We start from the raw sequence: 27,375 nt of genomic DNA, 5'->3' as shown, positions 1-27,375 counted from the left end.
AAGAAATACTCCCAAAACATTATAGAAAACATTTCAAATACATATAAATATGGAAAAGTATATAGATATCAAGAAGGTCACAATCTTTTTTTATACAATCGCTTTATTTCAAAATTTAATATAATTTTTATATTTTTATATTTTTTAACTACCCCGAGTTTTACCGAGTACTCAGCTTAGTAAGGGGCCGAGTACGAGTGGACTGGGCCAAGTTTCTAACGGTTGTTTAAGAATTGAAATGAACTTCAAAAGAAGAGGAGATAAATCAAAATATTTTTTTGTAGATTCATAATCATTATGGTTGAAATAATGAACTTGTATAGTTTTGGATCCAAAGTGTTATCGAGATCATACCACACCAAACTGGTGAAGGATTTGGTTTAATAGTAGTTCTAAAAGAATATATACAACTTTTTGTAACGGGTCTGATTCGTTAAAACCAATTAAATGCTATTTTTTACTAATTTTTTGGTAAACATTTTTATTTGGACTATATCAGCCAAAGTACCAATTAAAAATCCGCCCAGCTATGCTAAGCTTTTAGGACTCCAACTAATAAAGATGTAAACTCCTCAATTTAGTGATCTAACCTTAAAAAGTAACAATATCGACAGATGGTAGGAACTCAATATTTATCTTTTTATAAAAGCGAAAAAAGTTTATATAAAGCGCCAAATTTGTGTTATTGAAGAAATGGGCACTACAAATCCTCTACAAGAGAGTGTTATTACGTTTGAAATTCCTTCAATCGATCGTATCCATCTCGAGAGGTATGGATGTGAAGAAAAAAATAAAAATTCAAATGTTAAAAATAGCTCATTTTGTAACAAATTATTTGAGCCGTTTATTTTTAAGATTTTTAGGTATTGGTAGATACGCTTGATCTACAACATTTTTGAAATTTAAAAGTTATATCTAGAAATAAAGATTCTTAAGCCATCATTTATGAAGCTTCCATCCATGAAACTACATATCCATGCAAAATTTAAATATGTGCGGCCTTATGTAAACCTCACCCTTTCAAATTGGATTTTAAACAAAACTCCCAGGGAGTACTCAAAACCGTCAAGTGATCACCTGCAAGAAGTAACCTGCACCGTCCGTATGAATGTAATCAAAATCTGGCATGGGGAGACCACTCACAAGCGGGTCCACAAAGATTCAATCGTACAAAACTTTTGGTCAAAGAAAGGGGGCATTTTAGTAATTTCAAGATTAGGGGTAGCATAGTAATTTTAAGCTGCCGACCTAAGGCTTAGTGGCAGCACGAGCATCCTCATGGGAACAAGAGTCGGACAGGGGCAAAATGATAAATTTCCACATGAAGTGCAGTTCCGTAAATCCACGAAAAATTCAGGGAGAATCTCGGTATAATGGGGAATCAGCAAGGGCAGTCTCGGTATTGTTCTTCTATAAATGGCAAGAGAAGTTCTCATTGGCCATCAATGGCGAAAGGGTTTTCCTTTACTCCTCTGTAGTTTACGCAGGGGTTGCGTATAAATAAAGGGTGAGAATTCTATTCCATAGTTATCGTGCTCCCAACCAGTGAACAAGAGAAAAGAATAGACCTTTTTAATGGCGATTTCATTGCATTAAATGGTGATTAGGCTTTGAGGTTAAAGGATTTGAAGGAGAAAAAGGGAGAATTTCTGAGTTTTTTATTGTTTATTTTGGAGTTTGTGACCATTGTTAATGGCTAAGTGGATGAAGCCATCGATATTTCTTGTTTTTTAATTCTATTTTGAGTTGCAGAGGGTTTCAGGGACATTGAGGTTCAGAAATGGAGGTAGCTTGATTGCTTGATACTCTCTCTAATGGCTATTTGATGGCTTTTGTGGAAGAAGAAGGAGATTGTTGTTTTTGTAGGTTTTCTGATCTATTTTAGCATCCCTTGAGTTTTATAGAGAAGAAAAGCTTTAGAATTTCAGTGAATTAGATGAAGGATAATTTTCTATTGATTTCTTAATCGGCTTAGGGTTTCAAGAGATGTTTCACTCATGGATGCAAGAGATGTTTCACTCAATGGTTATGTATGCAAGTGCAGTCCAGTGTTTTTCCATTAAAGGTCGGGAGATTAAGCTCTGAAAAGTTTATAATTCGGTTAAAAGAGACAGGATTTGTTCTATTTTTAGCTCTGAACCAGTCTCTAATTGTGTAGCAGAAGGAGGAGTTTTCAGTTAAAGTGACTGTGATATCCAGTGCCTCTATCGCTATTGACAAGCAGTAAAAAGTCAAGAGAGAAGGAAAATCCTTAGCAAAAGAGCCAAGAGAAACTGCTATGGTCAAACTCCTTTGAGCTCAAAGGATTAAGAGTCACTGAAACTCACTGAATTTTTTTCCGGCCGAAGTCCGGTTATCCCTCCTTTTTTGGGCATCATATCAGGTCGTATAGCTTCTTATTGCGTTTATGGTGGTTAAAGAGGTGGTAACTCAATCGAAGATCTAGATCAATTAACCCAGTCTCCCGTATAAGATTTCATTACCTGATGCCTTTTTTTTAGGGGTTTTTTAACCCCATCTTTAATTGCTCATCAGTGTCGCAGCAAAAGATGTAGCTTAAAAGGGAAAGTACCATGTTTCAGTAGATTCGACCAAAGATCAGCTTAGGAAACAGGCAAAAAAAACCATTGATTTCAGCCCTCTCTCTCTCTCTCTCTCTCTCTCTCTCTCTCTCTCTCGCTCTTTCTCTCTTCATTTTCATTCAGAGATTGCTTGAAAGAAGCAAGTATTGATCAGGTTTCGTCCCCTCAAAGTTCAGATCTCCAAGGGAAATTCAGCAGAGGATCCTCACCGTTGAAATCAAGATTGGGCGGTTCCTTTGGCTTCTGGCATCATTTAAGTCTCGACCAAAAGTGATTTCGCCAAAGTATCGCTGATTAGAAAAAAGTTACTGGATTTCCCCATCTTTCAGCGTCGTCAAGCTCTCCTTTAAAGGTAAACAACGAACTGAGAACTCTCATTTTTTTTTTTTGGTTTTCTTCCTTACTTTCACTTTACTATTGCACCATTTTTTCTCCCTGTTCCTTTAAATTTCCGGCCATTTTTAACCTCTCAAGATCTTGAATTCCAGGCCTTATCATTTGTCTTCATTTTCCTTTAATTTTTCTGTAATACGTTCAACTCCTACCCTCCTTGTATTTCATTGTTTTTCTCTTCCTTTTTCCTTTTATTTCTTCGGCCACCGTTAACACCAAATACGTTCAACTCTTGCTGGTCTCATATTTTATAGTCTCTGTTATTTTTGCCTTTGATTTTCGCTATTTTTAAACTTAAGGCTTTGAACTCCTGGCCTGATTTTTATATCTTATCATTCTTCTCTGCCATTCTCTTAAAATTTTCTTCCATTTTTAACTGCAAAGACTTTAAACTCCTGGCCCTCGTTATCACAATCGTCATTTTCTCTTCATTTTCCTTTTATTCATTTGGCCATTTTTAATCTCAATGGCCGTACAATCCTTGCCTTACATGTAATACTTGGTCATTTTCTCTTCATTCCCATTTAATTTTTCAGCCATTAATCTTGCATACTTGCTACTACAGATCAATCAGGAAACATGTATGGAGCTGCTCAGACCTCACCTATAGGCTTGAAGCTGAACCTGTGCAACAACACCAAAGGCTCAAGCTTATCACAGATCAAGGAAGACGATCGAAACAGAGGACCACTAATGGATTTTGGGGCAGGCACCAATCCCTTGCAAAACACCGCATCCAGTCTTATGCGCTATAAGTCAGCACCTGGTTCACTATTTGCTAGCCTGGTTCAAGACTGTGACGATGATTTCTTGCCTCGATCTTCAAGCCCCGAGTCAGAGAATGTACTTGCAAGGCTTCTCTCTTGTGATTCTTCTTGTCTCACGTCTGAGTCGAGAGATTTACAGTCTCATGCTTCTCCTGATGTTCTTGAAATGGAAACAAAACCAGTTTGTAACAGTGGGCAAAGGCTGCATGGAGATCGATTCGTAGCTGAAAATGAACCAGAGGTGGCTCAACAGAGGAGTGGGGGTTTTGGGGCTTCACCGCATATGGTTTATCAGCATCAAAACCCTAATGGTTCACTTTTAAGACAAAGTAGCTCGCCTGCTGGTTTTCTATCTCATTTGACAGGTGAAAATGGTGAGTGGCTCTCATTGATATCCCTTTTACTTGTTACTTTTCCCAACTTTTCTTATTGTTTCTCTTTCTTTAATATTTGAAATATTTCTGGGGCCTCAACAAAGATTCCAAATTTTGTGGAGAAAGGTAAAAAAGAGAAAAAGATAAAGAAAAGAGAAAGGAATAAAATCTGGGAATTTCATGTATGCAATTACATCATGTGGAATCTGGTGCAATATCTGATGTATGACTGGGGCATCCTTTCCTGGATGATATTGGGTTCTTTTTCTCTCTTATTTAGTACCTAGATTCCTGAGTGCAACTTTTTACTGAATTTATTTCAATTACCAATTTCCTGATTCTTATATCCTGTTTTCCTAAATCTCATCGAGAAGATTGGCACCTATCTCCAGTCGCATTTTGATTTCTAAATCCATGATTCTTTCTTTTCTTTCTGATACCAAGGCTATTCGACGTTGAGAACCATGGGCAACAACTTTAGGCCTGGAAATTGCTCTAATGGATTGAAGGGCCATATGAGCTTCTCAAGACAACAGGGAAATCATGCAGGGATGTTACCTCAGATCTCTGAGATAGTTTCAGAAACTGTTGGACCAAGTAGCTCAGATGAAGGAAGTTTGGGAAATGGAAGTCAGGGCCAATGTTATATACCAGGTTTCCCTGTTGGTTCTTGGGATGATTCTACTCTTGTTGCTGAGAGCTTATCTGGGTTTGAAACTGCTGCTGACTTTTCTGCAGTGAGGAAACGAATTCGAGATTTGAACGGGAAGTCAACATCAGAATCTCAGGTCTTTTGCAAACCTCTCACTAGTTTCTTTTGTCCCCCTCTCTCTCTAGCACGTAGAAATTTCTAGATGAAAGAGTTAACCAAATGCTCTGTTTTAATCTGTGGCGTAATGTAACCACTACTCAGTAAAGTTCTTACCTGGAATTTACTGGTATTATAATTGGATCCTTGTTTTAAATTTATTGGTTGCTTTAAAGAGCTTAATGCAATGGAGCAGCTACATGGTTGTTAGAACTTTTGACTACGGTCGAACTTTTCAGGCTTCAGTGAGCTCATAGCAAGCATCTGGTATGGGTTATGGATTGCATTTGAAACTTTAGATGAAATTCAGTTGCTGTAGAAGAATCTTTGAAAGTTTTAACAAAAGAAAAGTGATGTTTGAAAGAGAAGGAATTTGAAACCTTTGTGAAATCTTGTTGAGCTATGGCAATAACACCAATGAAGTTGCTTCCGAGCTCCCACAGATTTTTTATTCTGCCCCTCCTGAATGAATCTATGAGCAGCCAATGCTTTGCTTTTGTTATTCCAAAAATCATATTTTTCTTTTGGAAGGAAGACACCACTTGCTGCTTGCTAGCAATCAAAAGCATTACAAAAATCATAGCAATTCATTTAGTATTAATCTTTGATCAGTTTAGTCTATTTTATTAATATATCAATCATTTCTTGTTTCAACTTTTGTATTTTCGGTCAGAATGGAGAGGGAGGAACTCATAGGCCAGGTTTGATGCACCACTTCAGCTTGCCCAAGACTTCGACTGAGATGGCAGCCATGGAAAAGCTTCTGCAACTTCAAGACTCTGTTCCTTGTAAGGTTCGAGCAAAACGTGGTTGTGCCACTCACCCAAGGAGCATTGCAGAAAGGGTATGCATTGTTTAATGTATGATTTATTTGTTTCCATTTTATAACAAATTCTTCTAATATTTGTATTAGACAGAGGAAATGTAGCGTCTGTCACTTTCATGCTATCATCAGAGCTTAAATTGAAAGTTCAGTCTGAGTTTGATTGGAATTGCACAAATTCAGGCTCATTAAGTTACAATCATTTTTTTTGCCTTGCTTTTATCTTTTATATTCAAATGATTTACTGGGAATTCAGCTCAGTATTTGAGCAAGAATTAACAAGAATTTGACGAGCAACTGGGTGGAGTTTCCTTTCAAATGTGGGAGAAATGACCAAAAATCTGGATCATTTTGACCCAATGAATTTCGGCAGGACTTGAATTTAAAGGTGAAATTAAAGATCTATAAAGCCCAAAGTTTCAGTAAGTATTTTTGTTGCAGGTGAGGAGAACCAAGATCAGCGAAAGGATGAGGAGATTACAAGAGCTAGTACCCAACATGGACAAGGTAACCAAATCTTTAACCATCTAATCATCCATGCTTGACGTTGAGGGCCCAGATAGGTGTTGGAAGGATGGCTGAGATTTTCTGGGTGCACTTCCTTTGAAATTATAATTTAATCCCAATTCGCCTTTGTGTATAATCTTTTTTATGCTTGTGGATGCAGCAAACGAACACTGCAGACATGTTGGATTTGGCAGTGGAGTATATAAAAGACCTCCAAAAGCAAGTCCAGGTCTCTCTCTCCCCCCCCCTACCCCCGTGTGTCTGTGCGCGCATGTACATGTATTTGTGTTGTTAGTTAGATCGTAAGAACTGGGACCAGATCCGACAAGTCTGGGGTCGGACCCCAACCATGTCGGATCTAAGTCCTCTGAACTTGGACCTGACCTCTCAGGTTGGGTTGGATCCAATCAAACTATAAAAGTGTACATAAAACATATTATACAAAAGATATAAATAGAAAATAACGAGTCTGGTTGGGTCTGGTGAACCCGGATCTGACCTACCTGATTAGAGCCGGGTGCACTTACATGTACCCTACCTGCTGGATCCAGAATCTGAGTATTATGACCTCACACAAAAAATGTAAATTTGTAACCCCGAGTTCTTGAGTATCTGCCCCACATTTATACCTCTCTTTATCTTTATGCCTGTGTCAAATGAATCGTTGAAGAAATTCCGGATTCAAAATTAATTAGGTAAACAGGCGCATGCCTTAATGACTGATCCCCCTAGTTGTGCTTTAACTTTCAATTTTACTATTACCGAAAGGAAAATTGTGTCATGGGGGCTGGACCCCATTTCTACAATATGGGGTCCCAAGGTACACAGCATCAAATCTTAAAGATGGATGCAAATAGGTGGCCATCTAAAAACAATGGGTCCAAATGTTTTTCTTACACAATGATTGTTTTTAATTTTCAAATTTTATTTATTTATTCCATTCATGATCTGTATATAAAAGATTACATAACCTTATAAATTAAGTCCAAAAATCCATCTCAAAAATAGATTTTTAATAGGTGACTATATGGACTCATATAAACCTTGTCCTTACCAAAATGGCCTCGGAAATGAGGATGAACTTGGAGGGCATTTTTGTCATTTTTCCCTTCACATTAAATCGTTTTTACCGCACATTTTGCAGAACCTTTCTGATAGCCGAGCAAACTGCACCTGCTCAGTGAAGCAGCAAAAGCCGTCGTACCCAATCTGAAATAAGGGCCAAAATGGAAATAATCGGGCTTTTAGAGGTCAGGTAAGCAAACGTCGGCCTCACCCTTTATTAGCATCATCAAACTGTACATAAGGTGTTAAGAGAGAGAGAGAGAATGTATTATCTTTCTGTTTTTTGTCCTTGTAAAATTCTTACCCTCCTGAGAAGAATTGAAGGGTAATGAATGTAGTTGTATCTTGTAATATTTGTGTTTGTTAGGAAATAGAAAGAAATTTGTTACCTTCTCAGCTATATACCATGTATTATTTATTAGGAAATAACAAGGAATTTGTCAAATCATCATCAAGAGGGATTTGTGAAAGTATAAATATTTTAAAAGAAAAAGCTTATATACGGTTGCAACCTTAAAATGTAGAATTACATATGCATTTCAAAAATCCATCGGCAAAGGTTGTTTTAATGTTGAAAAAAACCTCTAATTGATTATCTCGATGTCGAGATGTATGAATATGAAAAAAAAGAAGATTTTGAGTCTAAAAAATAGTGGATCTTGCAATATATTATCTAGACTTTCCATTGTCAAGATTTTCATATGGTTATTTATCTGATTGATTTTAACTATTTTGGGAGTTTAAAATTTTATAATTAGATATAAAAATAGATAATCCTAATAGTGTTTTTCATGAAAATTGCATGTGCTAAAATTCGGCGGTGCGCCTTAATTGAATTGTTTTGTTTAACGTCGCATCCTTATAAAAACCACACTCTTTAAAAGAAGGAGAGTAACAGGGAAAAGAAAAGGGAAATTTGCACCGTGTCAAGTAGTGTTTGGAAGCTTGAGGTGTGTATTTGGAATTGTCGATCCCTAATGCGAATTGGATCTCGCCACACTTGTTCCGAGAAAGAATTGGAAATCGCCGAATCCTCCTGGAAGCCCTTATTTTATATTTTGAAGTATTTTTAAGGTGATGCGGTAGATCTTAACCCATAAACCATCATTTTATTTGTTAATAGTTCTTAATTAACTACTAGATCGAGAATCTGATTTTGAATTAGTGGGTGGATGATCCGCCCTAGTTGTCTATTTTTTCAACCATTGGTGGTGCATCTCTTAAGACTCTGCCCATTACTTGTGTTCCATCCTGGGAAGGGTGAGAATTTCTTTTTTAGAAATCCACTTTCACAGTTGCAAAGTTTTAGTCTCTCCGAATTGGCCTTGCAGTGCATATAGCATGTTAATGCGGGAGCATACTGTACATCAATACTGTATTTTCTGCTGTATCCAACTATTGTGGGCCGCTTATCTGCCTTTTTCTTGGTCCCAGTGCACTCCACGTCATCTGTGACGCGCCTCTCTTTACCCTTTGTCTCTCCTCCCTATAAACGTCTCTCTCTTTTCATGTGGAAATAGTAACCGCACGAGGATAGATAGCATTTCTCGTGGACAGAACCCCGAAAAGGCAAATGGCATAGGACTTCGAATAGTGGAGAGAGAAAGAGGGAAAGATACCTAGAGAGAGAAAGATACGACCCGAAAAGGATAAATCCTGAGATGGTGTGGTCGGGAATAACATTGGATGGATTTTTATGCATGAGCTGCCTTCGGGTTTCTTTCAAATTTTCATTTTAGATATTGTGTGGTTTGTATAAGGTGGAGCCTCTAAACCATCAGGCGTACCTCCAAACAGAATCGGAAGATGATTTTTTTTTAATTTTGGTGATGGTTTAAAAATTGTTTTTATTATTAATTTTAAAATTTAAAGCTTAAAAAAGAGTGTACATCGAGTGAATTTATAAACATTTGAAAATATTGAAATCGATAGTCTAGATAATGCGGTATAAGATGTGCTATTTTCTAGATTGGGAATCCATTTTTTCTTTTAATGTATATACATCACGATTTGGCATGATTGATTTGAGGGTTTCTCGATATGGAAACGACTTATTCTCGCGTTTCAAATCTATTTTTATGCAAATTCACAATCATACAACCAAATAAAATTTAGAAAACTTTATCAAAATATACTGCACTTTTAAATTGTGTAACATTTCATCCTTTTTCTGCTATTTCAACCGAAAGTCATGTTTATTGCGAGGGACATTTTGCAATTCAATCAAACCATATTGGTAATATTAGATGGCTAATACTAAGTATAATTTTATAAATTTCCCTAAAATTAAAGTCCATGCTTAAAAAAAAAAAGTTTACATAAGGTTGAGGCCCTAAACAATCAAATTAAAAGCACATCTCAATAGTGACAGGTGGCCTTCTAATCTGTCATAAGTTTGCAATTTATGATTATTATACTGACTGGGTTAATCTCTATTGAGATTAGTATGCTCTGCGTCTGCCTAGCTAGTCTAGGATCTCTCGCATCAAAAAACGTGGTATGTACTGAAGGTTGATTTCTAGTGTTGATGTTATTCCACTGTCAATGTTTTATGATGTTAACATAACAGTAATTTTGTTGAAGACGAGAAAGCGGTGGTGGGAATTCATACTTTGTTAACACAAAAGGAAAGGAAAGCGGGCCTTACCTTCTTTTCTAAATATACAGTCAACATAATAATCTATTTTATAATGGTAGAAGATATTGTTTCAGAAATCGTTGTTGATAATATCCCTTCTTCTAGTTCTAATTTCCGTCATATGTTTTCAAAACAAGATCAGCTTTTTGAAATAACTTATACCTCTGAAAAATTTTCAGAAACCAATTCTCACTTGATAAATCCTTATCATATCTTTGACCAGTCTAGTTTAAATTGGACCAAAAAAATCAAAAAGTTATGTGGAAAAAAGAACCTTGAAGCTATAAAATAATATGTTCAAGCCTTATCTTTTGACCAAAATCAAATACCTGCTACCCAATCTGAACAATATGTTACCATTACTTTACCTACTAACCTATTCCCCCAATGGCTTAGAGATGGTTATACCCATATCCATTTTGGCGCCATAAAGCTAGCTCTGACTTTTCATGGAAGAAAAGGTATGGAAGCAGTTTCTTGAATTGCTTTGTTAGATTCTAGGTTTTTAGAATACCAGCATGCATGTATTGGAACTGTACAAATAACCTTGAACGCAGGAACCACATTTGTTACATTTTTCCCAAACTTAATATTCATATCAAGGACCCTCATTTGAGTTCAGCTTTTAAAGTCCAGTTGCAGATTACAGGCACCAAACAGATTGAAACAGCCACTGTAGATACACTCTATTATCAAATGGTGTAGCGACTACAGAACCATGCTTTTGATAGAGTTACCCTTTTGTCCCCAGAACAAGAAAATACAGCATTGTTTATCAAAGTTGATAACAATTCCCAACCGGTCTGTCATTATATTCTTAGACAAATCTCTCAAGAAAGGTTGCTTGAATTAATTCCATCTACATGGGTGACAAATTATGAACTCTTCAAAATCAATGTCAGCCATTGATGCAATCAGATTCTAGAATGACTAGAATGTAAGATGGAACTGTGCAGATAAATTTTCAAAATCAAATAATAGCTGAAAACCGGATCAGAGATATACTTTCAACTCAATTTCATGGATTGCTTGAAAAAGTTTCTGTTGTTGCTTTTGATAAAACAGGAAAACCAGTTTATAAACAAAAAACTTCTGATGGTCATAACTAGTTTGATACCTGTGATTGCTCTACTTGTCTTGAAGAAGTTTTAGATGATTTTCCAAAAAGAAAAAGCAAAACGAAAAAATCATCACAACAAAATCTTCATCAAAGATATATGGAGTGTGATCCATCTGTTGGTTTGCTTGAAGAAAGTTTAGAAAAATGGGATTACTATGTGACATATGGTTGTTCAAATCAAAAATCCAAATGCCCTGTTTCAGTAAAAGTTCCCTTAGGATGGGATGATCCAGAAGATAAACATATTCCAAACTGTTTAGCTTTTGATCCGCAAAGTTCAAATTATACCTCAAATTTTTCTCCTTTACATGATTTTGAGAGACCCCAAGAAAATGAAAAGCATGTATGGAAAATTAAGAATCCCAATGTAAGAGACAACACTGGGTTATAAAAGTCCATTTCTCCAGCCAAAGCTAGTTTAAATTGGCAAGCTGAGAATGCCAAATCTCAGAATTTAGCACTACTTCGAATAGAAGAAAAGCAAAATGCAATGTCCACCTGATGAAGGGATTATCAGGTATAATAGTTCAATTAAAAGAAAGAATTCAATTGTTGCATGAAGAATTGATGCAAATCTTGTATACAGTAAAAGATACCAATGAGCAATCGTATTTGCTAGTTCAAAAAGGACAAGAAAAAGCCTCACTGGAAAAACAACTTCAAAGCCTTGAAAAAGACCTTTGGAAATCGTAATATCAATCCCAATGTCCTCAGCATCAATACCAATCCCAATATCAACCTTTGTTACCAATTCCACATACCCAGGCTTATCCCATTTTAAGAAATCCAGACCCTTTCCTCCCACGAGAACTCTTTATCCAGCCACGGGTCTCATTCCTCTCAGAAATTATGGTTTCAGATCATTAAGGACATTTGCACAGGAAAGACAATTTCCTGAAGCAATGATTTTTCCCCAATTGAGAAAAAAACCAAATATGCACACCCCATCTTCATCTCAACATCCAATTCCTAGTCCCCAGACAACTTCACCACCAACAACTGTCCATCCTTCCACTGACTCCCAAATACCAAAACAAGAAACCCAAATGTTTCAAAATTCTGACACTGAATCAGATGTTGTGGCATCTTCCTGCTCAGATGAATATTCCTTCTAAACCCTTAAATGATATGAGTTCTTTTTTTAAGAACTTAACAAAAGAGCCTGAAGTTAATCTTCAAAATGAAACCCACTCCTTAGATGATATGACTGATACATCTGAAACATTTATAGAAGATACATATTCTTCTTTTATAGATTTTGAATCCTTATTGATGATGAATCCTCCGGATCAGCCACCTGAACCTGACCCTTTAATGGAAGAAGACCTCAGACCACCTAACCACCAAGAACCTCAACCGATCCCAACATATGGTGACTCCTCCAAAGGCTTTACAATTTATGACATTCCACCATCTCAATGGAATGACAGATTTAGAGAAATCCAAGGATTGATGCATTCTGAAATACTCAATTCAGTTAATTCTTTAGCTGGTACAATTTCTGAAGTCATTGTTAGATTAAGAAGAAGACTTTTTGACAGGTACATAAGTCTTAGAGAACACAGGCAAATATAGTTGCGAAATAGTGAGTCCACTATTGAATTTCTTAATTATCTTGTTGCTGAATTCTCAAGCCCAGTGAAACATGAACAAATCTCTGCAAGAGAAGAGTTTTGTCAACTCAAATGTTGTTCATTCAAGATACAAGATCTTGAAAAACACTTTTCAGAAATGAATAAGAGGTACCATAAGATAAGAGGAATTGATGATGTTAACCTAAAACAATTTTATCTTGAATCTATACCTCCGACTATTGGCAAAGAAGCTACAAAGACTATGGAAAATCAAGGGCTTACTATTCAAAACACCAGTTTTGGTGAATTATATCAATATGTTCTCCATGCCTTAGAAAGACTGTGCAACCAAGTTGAATTTGTCAAAGAAATGGAAAACAATAAGCATCTATTAGGAAAATCTTGTGATAAACCACATCTCAAGATCAAATGTAATTCACAGAAACAATGTGCTTGTCCATCTAATTGGAAAAATGACAAAAACCTCAAACTCCGAAGGAAAAAGAAAAAAATAAAAGAGATTTAAATATCTCAGAAGATCAAGGTTCCGGAATTTTAAACACAATAAAAGAGATAGATGCTATGCTTGTGGTCAAAAGGGACATTTTGAGAAAAACTGCCCTAATCAGAAAAAGAAGAAAAAGATTATCCACCTCCTTTCACAAGTTCTGGATGAAGAAATTGATGATGATTTAGAATCTATGTTATCTCTTGATGATGAGCAGACTTCAGAAACCCTATTGTCTATTGCATATTCTGACGACAATGAGGTAAATGAAATAAGCAACACTCATATCTCAGAGTTATTGTCTCCACAGGAAAGTCATGCAGAAATAGCCAGTTTACACTTTCAGCCAACCCCAATAGCCTTGGTCCAAATACTTCCTTAACATTATGCCAAACCTTTGTCAATAGCAGCCTTTTTTGATACAGGAGCATCAGCTAGTATCTTAAAACCAGATTTGCTACCAAAACAGTTTTGGAAAACATGCAACCAAACTTTTCGAGCTGCTAATAGTGAAAAATTTACCATAAACCAGATTAGCAAACCCATTTTGATAAAACTTTTTCCCAAACTAGTTATCCAGCACAAACTGTTAGGATCCCATTGCTCAATAAAGAACTATTACTTGGATTTGATGTCCTACATCAGGTAAAACTTCAATGGACCTCCAAAGGATTACATTATAGGAACCTAACCTTACCCATTCAACAAAAATTTTTGACAGACTGCTGTGCAAATTCCCATATTGAGTTTCTCAAAAAATGCAAAAATCCTCTTTGGAGAAATCAGAACTTTTATGTCAAACTACCTTTCAAGAAAAATGAGAACATAAATCCCACAAAAGCTTCACACAGAGGTTTAAATCTAGATCTTTTGGAACAAGCTAAACTAGAAATTCAAGATTTGATAAAGGAACAATTAATTGAACCTACAAGTTCTCCTTGGGCTTGTGAAGCTTTTTATGTAAATAAAAGAGTAGAACAAATCAAAGGAAAACTTAGGTTAGTAATCAATTATCAACCTTTGAATACTTTTCTTGCAGATGATAAATTCCCTCTGCCAAACCAAACTGTACTATTTTCTCAAATTTCTCATGCACACATCTTTTCTAAATTTGATTTAAAAACAGGTTTTTGGCAAGTAGGAATTCATTCAAATGATCGTCTTAAAACAGCTTTCTGTTTTCCAAATTATCATTTTCAATGGACTGTCATGCCTTTTGGTTTAAAAAATGAACCTACATATTTTCAAAAAGTTTTAAGCAACATTTTTAAACCAATCTCAACACAAGCATTGGTATATATTGATGATATACTCCTCTTCTCTCCAGATCTTGATAGTCATATACTTCTATTAGAAAAAATCTATTTCCTGTGTTATAAATATGGCATTATGCTTTCTAAAAAGAACTGTGTTTTGGCTCCGACAAAAATTGATTTCCTTGGTATGCATTTTCATAACGGAATGTATAAACTCCAGCCTCATATAGCAAAACACTTACTAGAATTTCCAGATATTCTATCTTTCGTAAAGCAGATTCAATCATTTTTAGGAATTGTGAATTATATGTCCCCTTTTATTCCAAAGCTTACTCTCTTCACTAGTCCACTTTATCTCCTTCTGAAGAAAAAAGCATCATCTTGGACAAAAAAACAGACTAAGTGTGTTCTTGAGCTCAAAAGACTTTCTCATAATCTTCCTTCTTTAAAAATCCCATCTACAGGAAAAATGATTTTACAAACTGATGCTTCGGATGAATTTTGAACATGGATCTTACTTGAAGAAAAAGATAAAAAACGAATGATTTGTGGATATAAAAGCGAAAAATTCAAATAATCTGAACTTCATTACCACTTTACATATAAAGAAATGCATGTAGTAAAAAGAGGAATTGAAAATTTCCAATTTCATCTAATAGGACATTTTTTCGTGATAGAAATAGATCTTTCAACTTTTCCGAATAAGCTCAGGTTCAAAAACAAGATACTTTCAAATCCACAGTTACTCAGATGGGCAAGTTGGTTTTCACAATGAAATTTTGAATATAAACATATTTCTGGAAAGAACAATATCTTAGCCGATATGTTTTCTCGAAAGAAATATTCTGAAGATACTATGCTTCAAATCATCCCCTTCTGCGGAGCCATAATAAGAATGGATGAGAATGAACCAAGAGATGTTCCTGATGAAATTTATGACATCATACTCACCAAGACAATGAAAGCACGAAATGAGACTATGCAACAAAAAATGCATGAAATATTAATTAGAAATCATGGAGAATGTTTTCAAGGAATTCGATGCCATCCTACATATCCTTTTTTTATCCTTATTTCAAACCAGACATTATTATAATATGCCTAAAGGAGCCATTTGTTTTCTATGGTATCTTACCCAAAACCATCATATCTGTTTTAATTTTCTTGTGAGAAAATTATTATCCTATCTCAGACATTGTCATTACCTACAATGGAATAATTATGTCCATCCCAACCCCAGAGCTTTCAACTTTTATAAGTTTTTATTAAAAAATTACCATTATAATCAATGGACTGAATCTTTTTATTATTATCATAGACCTTATGTTATTATAGCCTTTCTCCTAAACCTTCAATTCCAGATTTATTCTAAACATACTTTCATCACCCCCCCATATCCAAACTATTGGATGGTATAATTCTAATCTCCTGAATTTTTGGTTATTTCAAACTGAATTATGGAAAGAGCTAAAAATCCTCATGTGCTACATTAACAGAATCCAGCCAGAATGGATTCCTTTGGATGTTTATGCAGGAACAATAGTATGGAATGATGAGACTCCCTGAAGTGTTGCCCTTTTACACCAATTACATATATGGCTTGCTGACCATCCTCCACCACCTAAAAGGCCAACCGATAGCTCCAATGATGATTCTTATACTGGCCCCTCACATAGTACATCCAACCATTCATCACCAAGTTATAATTCGATGGATTGCCCCTAGACTATGACACAGATTAGAAGGCCACCCGTCACTACTGTTCAAGATAAGGATGACACTACTGTTCAAGATAAGGATGACTCTATGTTCAAGATAAGGATGATTCTACTGTTCATGATGGCCTCCTGTCACTGTTCATGTCGGCCACCTGTCCACTGTTCATGCCACCTGTCCACTGTTCATGCCACCTGTCCACTGCTCATGACACTAGTCCATTGTATATGTCGGCCACTTGCTGCTTTTTATTTTGGTTTGAAATCCGGATTTTAAGTCTGGTGCCTATAAAATGCCTTGTAAGATGTTTGTTGAGTTCAGAGAGCTGCTTAGAGCCTGTCAGTCTAGATTACTACTTTGATGTGCTTTAGTTCTTGTTTCCAGTTTGCTTTTGTTTATGCTCACTTTCTGGTATGCTTCTTTCAGTCTATCTATGATGTTTTGATCTTCCGCCTCTCTTACTCTGTTCATTTCTTTAGACACTTTATTTTGATTGTAATCTTCTACATCTATATGAACTCTGTCTGTTTTTTATTGGCTTCATTTGATTGTTCCATGAAAAGTCATAGCTAGCTTTATGGCACCAAAATGGATATGGGTATGACCATCTCTAAGCCATTGGGGGAATAGGTTACTAGGTAAGGTAATGGTAACATATTGTTCAGATTGGGTATTTGGTCTTGGTCAAAAGAATAGGCTTGAACATATTTTTTTATAGCTTCAGGATTCTTTTTTCCACACAACTTTTGATTTTCTTGGTCCAATTTAAACTAAACTTATCATAGATATGATAAGGATTTATCAACTGAGAATTGGTTTCTGAAAATTTTTCAGGGGTATAAGTTATTTCAATAATTGTTTACATAATTTGGGAGCATATTGCATACATAAAGCACACCTCCAAATTTTATCATAACATATATATTTTGGTGTAAAAAATTCTTAGAATGACACATAATCTTTACACAACTAATTTTTAAAATTTAAATTTTAAAAATAATTCAAATTAAGAAGATCTACAAATACATGTAAATCTTAAAAATGAGCGGTCCAAATGATATGTTATAAGTTCCACTAGTTTTACGACTCAAAATCTCTTCTTTTTCACATGAGTAATGATCCTAGGAGGCCCTCCTACATTTATGTGTGTAGGATCCTAAAACATCATCATTAAATTTGACACTTATCTCTAAAAAAATTATTACATAGGTGTGGGACTTAACTTTTTTAAAAATCTGTGTCAAATTTAATTGTGATCTTTTATGGTCGTTCTCACATCGTATGGGAGGGTCTCGTAAGGTCATTTCTTTTTATACATTCATACATCTCCGTGTTGTGTTGAGATGATTTTTTTTAACATCAAAACAATTTATTTATTTTTTAATGAATTTACACTTTAATTCTACATTTTTAATGTTGCAACTTTATATAAGTTTTTTCCTTTTTAGATTTTTTTTTTGATTGTCGCGTTCCACCGGTTTGCTTTATGCTACTTATGGTGGATTGTGATAGGATGGGATGGCCAAAATGACCCCCACCACAAGAAATTAGGGTTCGGTGCACGGGCTTCCCAAATGTGAATGATTTCGGGCCCTTTTGTATTCTAGTGTCCAAGTCTTGGAGGGGCCTAATTTGAAGGTTCCGGACCCTATTGTCTTTTCTCCATGGTTCAATGTAACTTGATTTTCCGTGATGGCAGGCTTCCAATGGGGATCTCCACACACCCTCACACACCCACTACCTCATCTCAATCTTGACCTCCAAATTCATAGACATAAAAAGGAAATTTCTATTTCTAAAAATAGTTAAGTTTTTAGCGCATTATCTAGACCATCCGTATTTAGGATATTCAGGTGTATGTAGATTTGTTTGATCGCCAGCATTTCTAAAACTTTAAATTTCATGATTGGAGGCATCGATATATTTTTATATCATCGCAATGTTTTGCAGCACCAAAATTGTATTTTTGGAAGAGTTTTGCATTACAACACCAAAACTGCATTTTCAGCATAGTTTTGAGGTGCACCTTACTTCAATATTATAAGATTAGAAAAGCATTGCACCAAAACTGCATTTTCAGCATAGTTTTGAAGTGCACCTTACTTCAATATTATAGGGTTAGACACCCAATTCTCACCCTAACAAAAATCCCCATAAGTTATAAATATTATTTTCATAACCATTTTCTCCATTTTTTGTTTTTTTTCTTCAAAAATACCCTACACTACTCTAAAGTTTCGAAAGTGGCCTTCCATCAGGAACAAAGCAACTATAGATTTTTTTAAAATCCAAAGTTAGTTGTGTATTATTGTCGTCATATTTTGAAATTTTGATGTTATTGTTGAACTTTTTTTTGTATTGTCTTTCAACAAAAACCCCATAAATTGAAAACTGCTGGTTGTTCTTTCATTAGAAAAACTTTGGATTTTGAAAATCCAAAGTTTTTTGTCTTCAATGGTTCTTATAGCATTTTTGACCGTCGAAAATACTTAAGGGATTTTAATAACTTCGGACCTTCGAAATCCAAATATGCGTACTTTTGTCTTTTAAAAAACAAGGAACAAATTGGTATATGAGTGTATTAACGTTTTAAAAAAATTGATTTTTGAAATAAAAATATAAAATAGAGCGATATGCGCATTAACTTTCCTCTTCTCTTTTGGATCTTAAAACTACTTTACAATGTTGAGAAGACTTTTGCAACTTTTTTTTTTAAAAAAAACTGTTTTTGTCCATATGATTTTTGCACAGCCGTCCGATAAATATAGATGATGGAAATGGGTCAAAACCCCACCTTCTTTTCTATTTAGGATTAAAGATTATCATTTTTCTCAAGGAAAAGTGTAGCATCCACATGATGTGGCCTCTTAAACCATAATATTGAGTCATCCGTGTGCCAAGAAAGTAATATTTCTGGGGACGTTTACCATAGATACGGGGTGTTTGATTTGTAAATATTTATAGATATATTCGTGATTAGAGCTTTTGTTTAACTATTTAGTGTCAACTACATGAATCCTGATCTGTCGTGGATTCAAGATTCATGAAAAGTTTTATATTGGCTACTTACCTGACACAACTCATCTTGTGATACAGTTGAAAATTGCCAGTCGCCAATAATCGGCAAAACAACCACATTTTAAAGAGAGAAACAAAAAACTAAGAATAAATCAACAAAAGGAAACACAAAAGTGCATCCTAAGAAAAAAAAAAAAAAAAACGACTTTATTATCCAAAAAAAAAAGGAAAAATAAAAACTTGCTAAAAATGGACTTTATTAAACTAACATAAAAAACCATACTTATCCAATTTCCAAAAATTAACTCTAATAAAAAAATTAAAAAAAAAACAAGAAAAAGTCTTCTCACATCTCTAAAAATAAAATTAAAAATTTGTAGCAACGAGATATTGATCTACATCACCTTTTTTTTACCTAGCTTTGGGACGAGAGAAAGTTTAAAGTCCTCGCCTTTCTTAAAACCAAAACCACATATAGTGCCATTTCCCCCCCCCCCCCCCCCCAAAAAAAAAAAAAAAAAAAAAAAAAAAAAAAAAAAAACGAATTTCCTCTCTCTATTTCATACCTAGACACTATATGAAACTGAAGTGGCTTGGGACATATCATTTGTATCATGCGACTTTTGGGATAGTTAAAATTCTTTCAAGTCTTTCTTTATGGTTCGAAATAGGTTCCGTTATGGTTCACATTGGGAATTTTCCATTGTCTGCAACTTCTATTTTATTACAAGCCTCGAATTAGTAAGGTGGAATATTGGGTGGAGGTAGTGGCTTTGCTTGCTATTTCATCTATTCGTATCAACTCGCATAAGTCTTTTACATTTTTGGGCAAAAAATGTTATTAATACAATTTTTTCCCTTTTTTGTTGCTATAATCATTTTTTCTTTTCTTTTTTTTTCCTGTAATCCACTCTCTCCTCATCAGCCAAACTGAGGATGTAGTTCTCATTTGTTAGTCACTACTACAGCATGGAGTACGTAGCGTGATAGTCAAAGTCATCACATATATAATATATTAAAGGTATTATGGTAAACAGGAAAAAAGAAGCTTTCTTGGAAAGTAAGAAATAAACCCTCTATTAATAGGGTGCGGTTTGTATAGAACAATCAAAGTAAAGTGCAGTGTCGGGAAATGTGGTTTCAATACTGGAAATCTTTGTGATAGCTTTAAAATATATTTCGCCTTTAATTATAATATTTAAAATTTTAAAAATAGTGTAAGATCGAGCATATCTATGAAATCTTGAAAATTGATAGTCCAAAAATGCATTACAAGATGCACTATTTTCAAATTTTGAAATCTATTTTTTTCGCATGTCCATGCATCTTGAAGTAAAAAATGATCAATTTGATGACATTTGGGCATCAAAACAACCTTTTAGTCAAATTTTTGAGGTACACCCTAATTTGATTGTTTAGAGCATCGCACTTATATAATTTTTTCCATATTAAAAAGGGTCAAGGAAGAAGTAATACTCGTCAACGATTAAAAGAAAATGATGTAATATTTTGTCCTCGTTAGAGCTCACCCTTTTGGTATCATGGGAAGGGATCTCCTAGGATTTGGGTCAGGTCTCCAAGAGATAAATATGACCTCGTAAACATAGATGATTTTCTCATGGGTTTTGGGTTGGTTAAACTTTCACTTTTAGAGAGATTGATAAATGGTATTGTTCAATCGAGAGTGCAAATTTAGAAGGAAAAATCAATGATGTTCATGCCAATTGTTAGAGATGTTCGGACTTAAGAGCCCTCTTAGATGTAGAAACATATAATAATATAAAAAATAAAATATGGGTGTAGTTTGTATAGAGCCGAGGCTCTAAAACAATCAAAGTGGAGCCCACCTTCACATAGGGTCGAGAAATGTGGTTTCAATATTAGAAATCTTTACGATAGCCTTAAAATATATTTTTATCTCTAATTATAAATTTAAAAGATTCAAAATAGTGTAGATCGAGCAGATCTATGAAAACTTGAAAATCTAAAAAATTGACGGTCCAAAAATACAATACAAAATGCACCATTTACAAAACTTGAAATCCTTTTTTTTTTAATGTCCATGCATCTTGATTTCAAGATGATCAATTTGAGCATATTTGGGCGTCGAAACAACCTCTTCTAGTGAAATTTTTGGGGTAGGCTATGATTTGATTGTTTAGAGCATGGGCTCTATGTAAACGTTTTCCATAAAGTATAAAATATACACGCAACAAGAACACACATATTTTTGTGATTCACCCCAAAAGGGTTACATTGACGGGCAGCAAACTGAAATAAACTATACCAACAAAATGGACATAGAGTTATCTCTTTAACCCTCGACAAAACCCAGTCGAGCAAACAATGCTTTGGAATATACAGTTACCTCTTTAATCCTCGACGAAACCCAGTCGAGCAAGCATTTGTTTCTCTCTATGGGAAGCTTTCTTTTTCCAGTATTGTTTCTCTCCATAAAAAGCTTTATTCTCTTTAAGGGGGAGGTCCATCCTCCGCCTTTCCTAAACGGTAACCCAGATAAGGGATATTCATTTTTTCCTCTCTTATTATATATATATCTATAAGATTAATAATCCCCACTAAATAAAAAACTTTTTATAGATGTTACATATATCTCTAAAACCAAGAGGTATAATTAAGAGTCCTAATATTTTTAGGATTTCTATTTTTTTTAGAAAACTTATTAATATCACTCTCAATCTCACATAATATGGGATTTACTTTTGTGGATGATTTTGGATATCATCATCTCCAACGAGAAAAAAAAAATCTTATATTTCAAAACTATAATCTTTATTGTGACAATGATTTGACTTGATGAGACGGTAGACCTAACCCTTAAAGGTGAACTAAGTAAATTATATCATTATGGTTTGCCTTTTGTGTTTGTTTTATTTCTCGTATATTTTCTTTTTAATTATTATTATCCCGCACTTCTGTTGTTGTATTCGCTTATTTCGCATCAAGCAACTATATATGATCTTGATTGGGATCTCAATATTTGAAAATTCAAAAATGTAAAAGAGGGATCACTGAGGACCCTGCACAACCATTGGGTGGATTGCCGACATGGATAATTGTGGTGGCTTCCATGATAGTGATTTCATGATTTGCCCTCTGATTTTCCAAATAAGGATCATATACACTGAAAGCATTTATTTTTATTACACATCTTCACACTATCTCCACCTGCTTTTCAATTGTCAAAATGTCCTTTTTCATCCGTTAAGACACATTTGACCATTCAAAATGTCCTTTTTGGATCCCTCAAGACACATTTGACCATTCAAAAATGATTATGACAAACCTACCTTACAAAATGGTAAATTTCACGTGAGACGCTCACATTAGAAAGTGACATTTTTCCTTTTGAATTCTCAACTAAATCATGAAACTATGTGTTTCTATCCGTGTTCGTAAAATCGAATCGAAACGGTTATAACTAGACATAACTATAATTGGTTTAATTGGCTTAACTGGTAAAGTGGCTCATTCAGCCATTTTAACCAGACAAGTCTTGGGTGATCAAAAAATTGTTGAATAAAATAAAAAAAGGTATAAAAAAATCTTTTCAAATATGAAAAACATATAAAAAATTATTAAAATAAAACACATTCAAATGAAGTTGAAAATTAATGGAAAAAGAAAAATTTAAAATAATCATTTTGTGCCTAGATGTATTTTTAAAAAATTCAAAAAAGATAGAAAAATATAAAAGTGAGTATTAATGACCAAAACAATTTCTAATATTTACCATAATGTAAAGAATATTTAAAAAGTATTACAAACCAAATTCGTTATTTTTTGGGATTTTATATACTTTTTTTAAAAAAAAATTTCAAAATACCGGTCGATCACCAAAACCATCAGAAACTGAAACTGACTAGTGGCCAATTCCGATCTAACTAGACGATTACCGGTTAGATTGCCTGGTCTTTCCAACATGGGTTTCTGCATTGAAATCACTCCTTTAATTATTCTTGAACATAAACTCGTTTTCAATAGGGAAAATTCCCAATTAGTTCTTTTGCGAAGGTTTTTTTTGGGCAAGGTTACTGAAATTTTATCACTCAAATGGAGATTACAACAATCACAAATAATTTTATTTTATTTTTTAATTTTATATTCTTTTGAAGTGATTCCTACTGTCCCCAGAGATTTAATTGAAAAACCATGTTTTTGGTTTGGAAAAAGTTGATATATGATTGCAACTTTAAAGTGTAGAAAGAAACACCTAAAAAATCCATTGAAAAATGTTTTGATGTTGAAAAACCCTCTAATTAATAATCTCGACCTTTAGATTTAAGAATGTAGAAAAAAAAAAAAAAAAAAATTTAAAACACTAAAAGTTGATAGATATTGTAATACATTATCTTGACTGTCCATTCTCAAGATTTTTATGTGTCTATAGATCTACTTTATCAGTACCATTGCGAGTTATAAGTTTCATAATTAGATGCGGAGTAGTTTTTCAGGCCATTATTAAAATTTCCAACACCAAGATTCAATCTTTCGATGAGCTTTGGAGGTGCTCTTTAATTGGATTATTTAAGGTTGACGCCTTTTACAAACCACGCCTTTTAGGTTATTTTGACCGTATTTACGTCATTTGGTTTAGGATACTAGTAGAATTACTAAAACACGTCCGATTGTTTAGGATTTCAAACCTAGATCAAGATCATTTTGACTGCTTTTTAACAAAAATATTCTAGGACATACTCGAGTGAAATGATCTTTTTTTTGTTAAGATGGTGGATTTGAGAGCCTCAATGATTTTCATTGAAATGATATTTTCACAAAGATAATCTATAAATTTTAATAGAGAATATCCCCAAAAAGGACACCCCTGCTGAAAAGCAGGTAGGAAATCAACTATTGTGGCCACTTTCTGCACCACAAGCCAGAAAATCCACCACAAAACTCAATTTTCTAGCAACTTTTAGCTGGACAAAAGAGACGGAACAGCAACAATGATAGCAGGCCTAACTTCTGTTGAATTTGGGCTCTCATAAGTCATAATCCAATTCGTTTCCACTAGTTTCTTTTTTTAGAAAAAAAGCTGGAAATCCACTTTTCCAACCAGGTTTTGCACCACCATGGTGGAATTTGCACCAAATTTTACTTTTCCGAGAACTTTTTGCAACGCCCATACCAAAAAATATCGCCGGGATCTCACTTTTCCTGAGACTTATGCATGCACATGAGGCCTGAGTTTTCCACCTATTCCCATGGCAAACAACACTAGACATAACCAAAGGAGCAGAAAGAGGGTGGACCTTCCTCCACATGGGCAAACCAGCCATGGAACACTAAATCTCCGAAAATTCTCCTCGACGAACACATTCCATATCGAATATCCAATTTTAGCCTTTGCCACCTCTTCAATTTTCATCACCCACCGTCTTTTGGCTTCTACTGCTTGGCCCCTTAAACAACGGTTTCAAGCCATAGGCCGATACAAAAATCAGACAGTATGCCCATGGAATAACTATGATGAAACTCATGACTGGTAGGCTGCTGGCCTTTGGAAAACTAGGAAAATATGCAGAGCCTGCAAACTTTGTGAGAGGGCCATTTTTCGAAAAGTGCCTTCTTTCAGAGATCACCCATCTTGCCAGCATTTCTTTGTTGCCCAATAAGTTATATCCATCGGAAATGGAGTTTTGTAGTCTCATATAACTAAATCCAATCACAATGAATTACCAGATAAGAGCCAATTCAAATGTCTTATAAGAAGGAAAAAAAACCACTACAAAAGAAGGATTCCTATGAATTTAGGGACCGAAAAGGTACATATATAGTCCAGAATGCATAACATGATGGATCTTGCTCTTAGAAAACAATGGAAGCACAAAACAAGGTTAAAACATGCCTCAACTCATGCTTCTCTGATCCTCTATACGCACTCACCCAAGCATTATAAAAGTTGCTTAGGAAAGTGTGAGTAAAGAATCGCAGGCTAATAAGTGGTTGCAACTGTACTTTTGCGCCCCCCTCGGTTTGCTCAGCTAAGAGATTATAATGCAGAGCTTCTTTGCAGAAGCTAACAAGCTTAACATGTAATTGCAGATAAAATTCAAGATAAGTGCTCTTGGCATCATGAATGATACATGTGTGCTCCTATAAGAATATAATAAGTAGCACATAGGATACATAAACATCAAATAATCATCAAAGTTGGTATAACAGTTTAACAGAGTACCATAAGCCGCAACACGAATGATACACATAATAAACTTGTATAAGTACTATGAGCATCCCTAAACATGTCATCAAATCCCTGCGAAACAAGGGCCAAAGAGCAGAAAAGTGAGGTATGCCTCTTTGGAATATAAACCTCAAGAGCTTAAGAGAGCAAAATGTCCATTAATACTAGTTGGCATGGGGAAGAGACTACTTAACATCTATGGGCAAAAATGAACAGTATTTTCACCCAAAAGCTTGACGCCGTCCAATTTTTTCAATAGTGTAGATTAAAAGACCACCACGGATATAGCATGTCTGTTGCAGCTTTTTTTCACAAAAAAAAAATGGGATTCCGCCACGGCTTTCATAAAGCCGTTGCGGTTTTTCAGTATAACCACAACATACATGCTATGTCCATTACAGGATGAAATACTATTCAAATTCGCCCATAGGTGTTTTGAAGACTTTTCCTTGATATGGAGAGAAACCCTATCTGAAATTGTAGAGAAAGATAGATGCCGCAATACCTAAACAATCTATTTCTCAATTAGTGTAATCATGTCACACTAACTCAAGACTCATCACCAAAGAGATAAAAGAAGACCAATCAACAAAAGATGAAAGAAAATTAATTTTTTATTCCATGATGAAAAACAACGTATATAAAAGCGTTACACATTTGATATATGTGACCTAATTTTCCCACCACACATCTCTCTTATAATAGATGTTTTTACAACCATATTAGCTATTACAATTACCCACTTACAACAATAACTACCTATTTACACTAATAGCTACTAACCACCTAATTGTTCTATATCATCCTATTTTACAAAATTACAAATATAATCTTACTACATCACTCAAAATAAAATAAAATAAATATAATTCCTAAAAAATACAGTTTAACAACGTTAATAGAAATATTGCAGTGAAGGCCGAAAACCCCTTCAAATGGTACCAATAACGATATAACCAATTGTGTTGACCATTTTGACCCTAAAAATGCTCTAGAAATTAATGTTGGGTGCAAGAGCATAAACACTATACTCTGACAAAGCATATTTCCAATCCCCCCAATAGAAAGATATAACAACAAACAGTTACTCAACCCCACTACCCATGATAAGTATAGATGGTTGATGGTGCATATGAATATCTAAATACCATATTCGTAGAAAGTGCAGTATCTGATCCCTCTATAGAAAGACATCATCAGACTAGCCAGCCTGCTAGATCCCATCTAAGCTCTTGTAAGTGGCAAGCGCACTCACACACCTCAACCACCCTAAAAAAAGCAAAAAGCTCAATATCTCTATCTCTCTCACCTCAACCACCCTAAAAAAAAGCAAAATGCTCAACATCTCTCTCTCTCATATGCACCAAAGTCCACCATGTCAATAGATACCAAAATATCTAAAACCACATTTCTAACAATATTCTCCACATCATATATCGTTCGAAAGGCCAATCATGAAAATTGGATTAGGGTCGAGTTGCACCACGTGAGCTTCAGCTAATTGTCTAGGCTTCCAGTTCCACTAATGCATTTGAAAACCATTGGCTAATTCTATTTCTAAAATGTATCGGGACCTATAATCCCTACTGATCTACCCAAAAAAAAAAGCCAATCCTATCTCTCTTGACCTAATAATCTGGTGGATATCCTGCCTCACCTCGACTGCCAAACATCAAATGCATATCTATTTACCTTCTCTAACTACCTAAATCCACGCAGTACGCCCATAGTTACCCACCATAATGTCCTCTCTAGGGCCACCTAATTTTTCCTACTCCACTAGTGCAACTACCACAAAAGGGCAAGGTTTATCATTGAGAATCTTGATGATTAAGTACGTTAATACTTGTTAGTATTTTAGTGAGGTAAAATACTATGGTAAAACTTTCTATAGACCCACCAACATACAAATAATATGTGACTGGTATCTCCAAGCGTCGGATCTAAAGGTACGGTTGGGATAATACCAGTCAAATTGTCACAAATATTATAGTATATTTTAAAATAGAATACCTATT

The 27,375-nt window shown here is 34.8% G+C and overlaps 1 protein-coding gene across 2 annotated transcripts; it reads left to right on the top strand.

Annotated features, from left to right (window-relative positions):
• Window positions 1–2,201: 2,201 nt before the first annotated feature.
• Window positions 2,202–7,764, top strand: LOC18439905 (transcription factor bHLH130). 2 transcript variants are annotated; one of them, XM_011627158.3, is made up of 7 exons: window positions 2,202–2,934; window positions 3,541–4,116; window positions 4,561–4,904; window positions 5,598–5,768; window positions 6,189–6,254; window positions 6,415–6,483; window positions 7,399–7,764. In XM_011627158.3, the coding sequence occupies exons 2-7, from the start codon at window positions 3,555–3,557 to the stop codon at window positions 7,465–7,467; spliced, it is 1,281 nt and encodes a 426-aa protein (XP_011625460.1). In that variant the 5' UTR covers window positions 2,202–2,934; window positions 3,541–3,554; the 3' UTR covers window positions 7,468–7,764. The 2 variants fall into 2 exon arrangements, with proteins under 2 accessions (XP_011625460.1, XP_088719124.1); XM_088862998.1 differs by lacking the exon at window positions 6,415–6,483.
• The last annotated feature ends 19,611 nt before the right edge of the window (window positions 7,765–27,375 follow it).

Source organism: Amborella trichopoda, chromosome 3 (genome assembly GCF_054954075.1).
Source record: "Amborella trichopoda isolate Santa Cruz 75 chromosome 3, AtrichopodaSantaCruz75HAP2 v2.0, whole genome shotgun sequence".
In the NCBI taxonomy this organism is placed as follows: Eukaryota; Viridiplantae; Streptophyta; class Magnoliopsida; order Amborellales; family Amborellaceae; genus Amborella; species Amborella trichopoda.
Note: the sequence above shows the minus strand (reverse complement) of the source record. Positions and strands in the feature narration are given on the sequence as shown.

Coding starts and splice junctions, on each gene's coding strand:
- LOC18439905 (XM_011627158.3), top strand. CDS start 3,555: ATGTATGGAGCTGCTCAGACCTCACCTATAGGCTTGAAGCTGAACCTG. Junction 4,905..5,597: donor AGTCAACATCAGAATCTCAG/GTCTTTTGCAAA, acceptor ATTTTCGGTCAG/AATGGAGAGGGAGGAACTCA. Junction 6,484..7,398: donor ACCTCCAAAAGCAAGTCCAG/GTCTCTCTCTCC, acceptor CACATTTTGCAG/AACCTTTCTGATAGCCGAGC.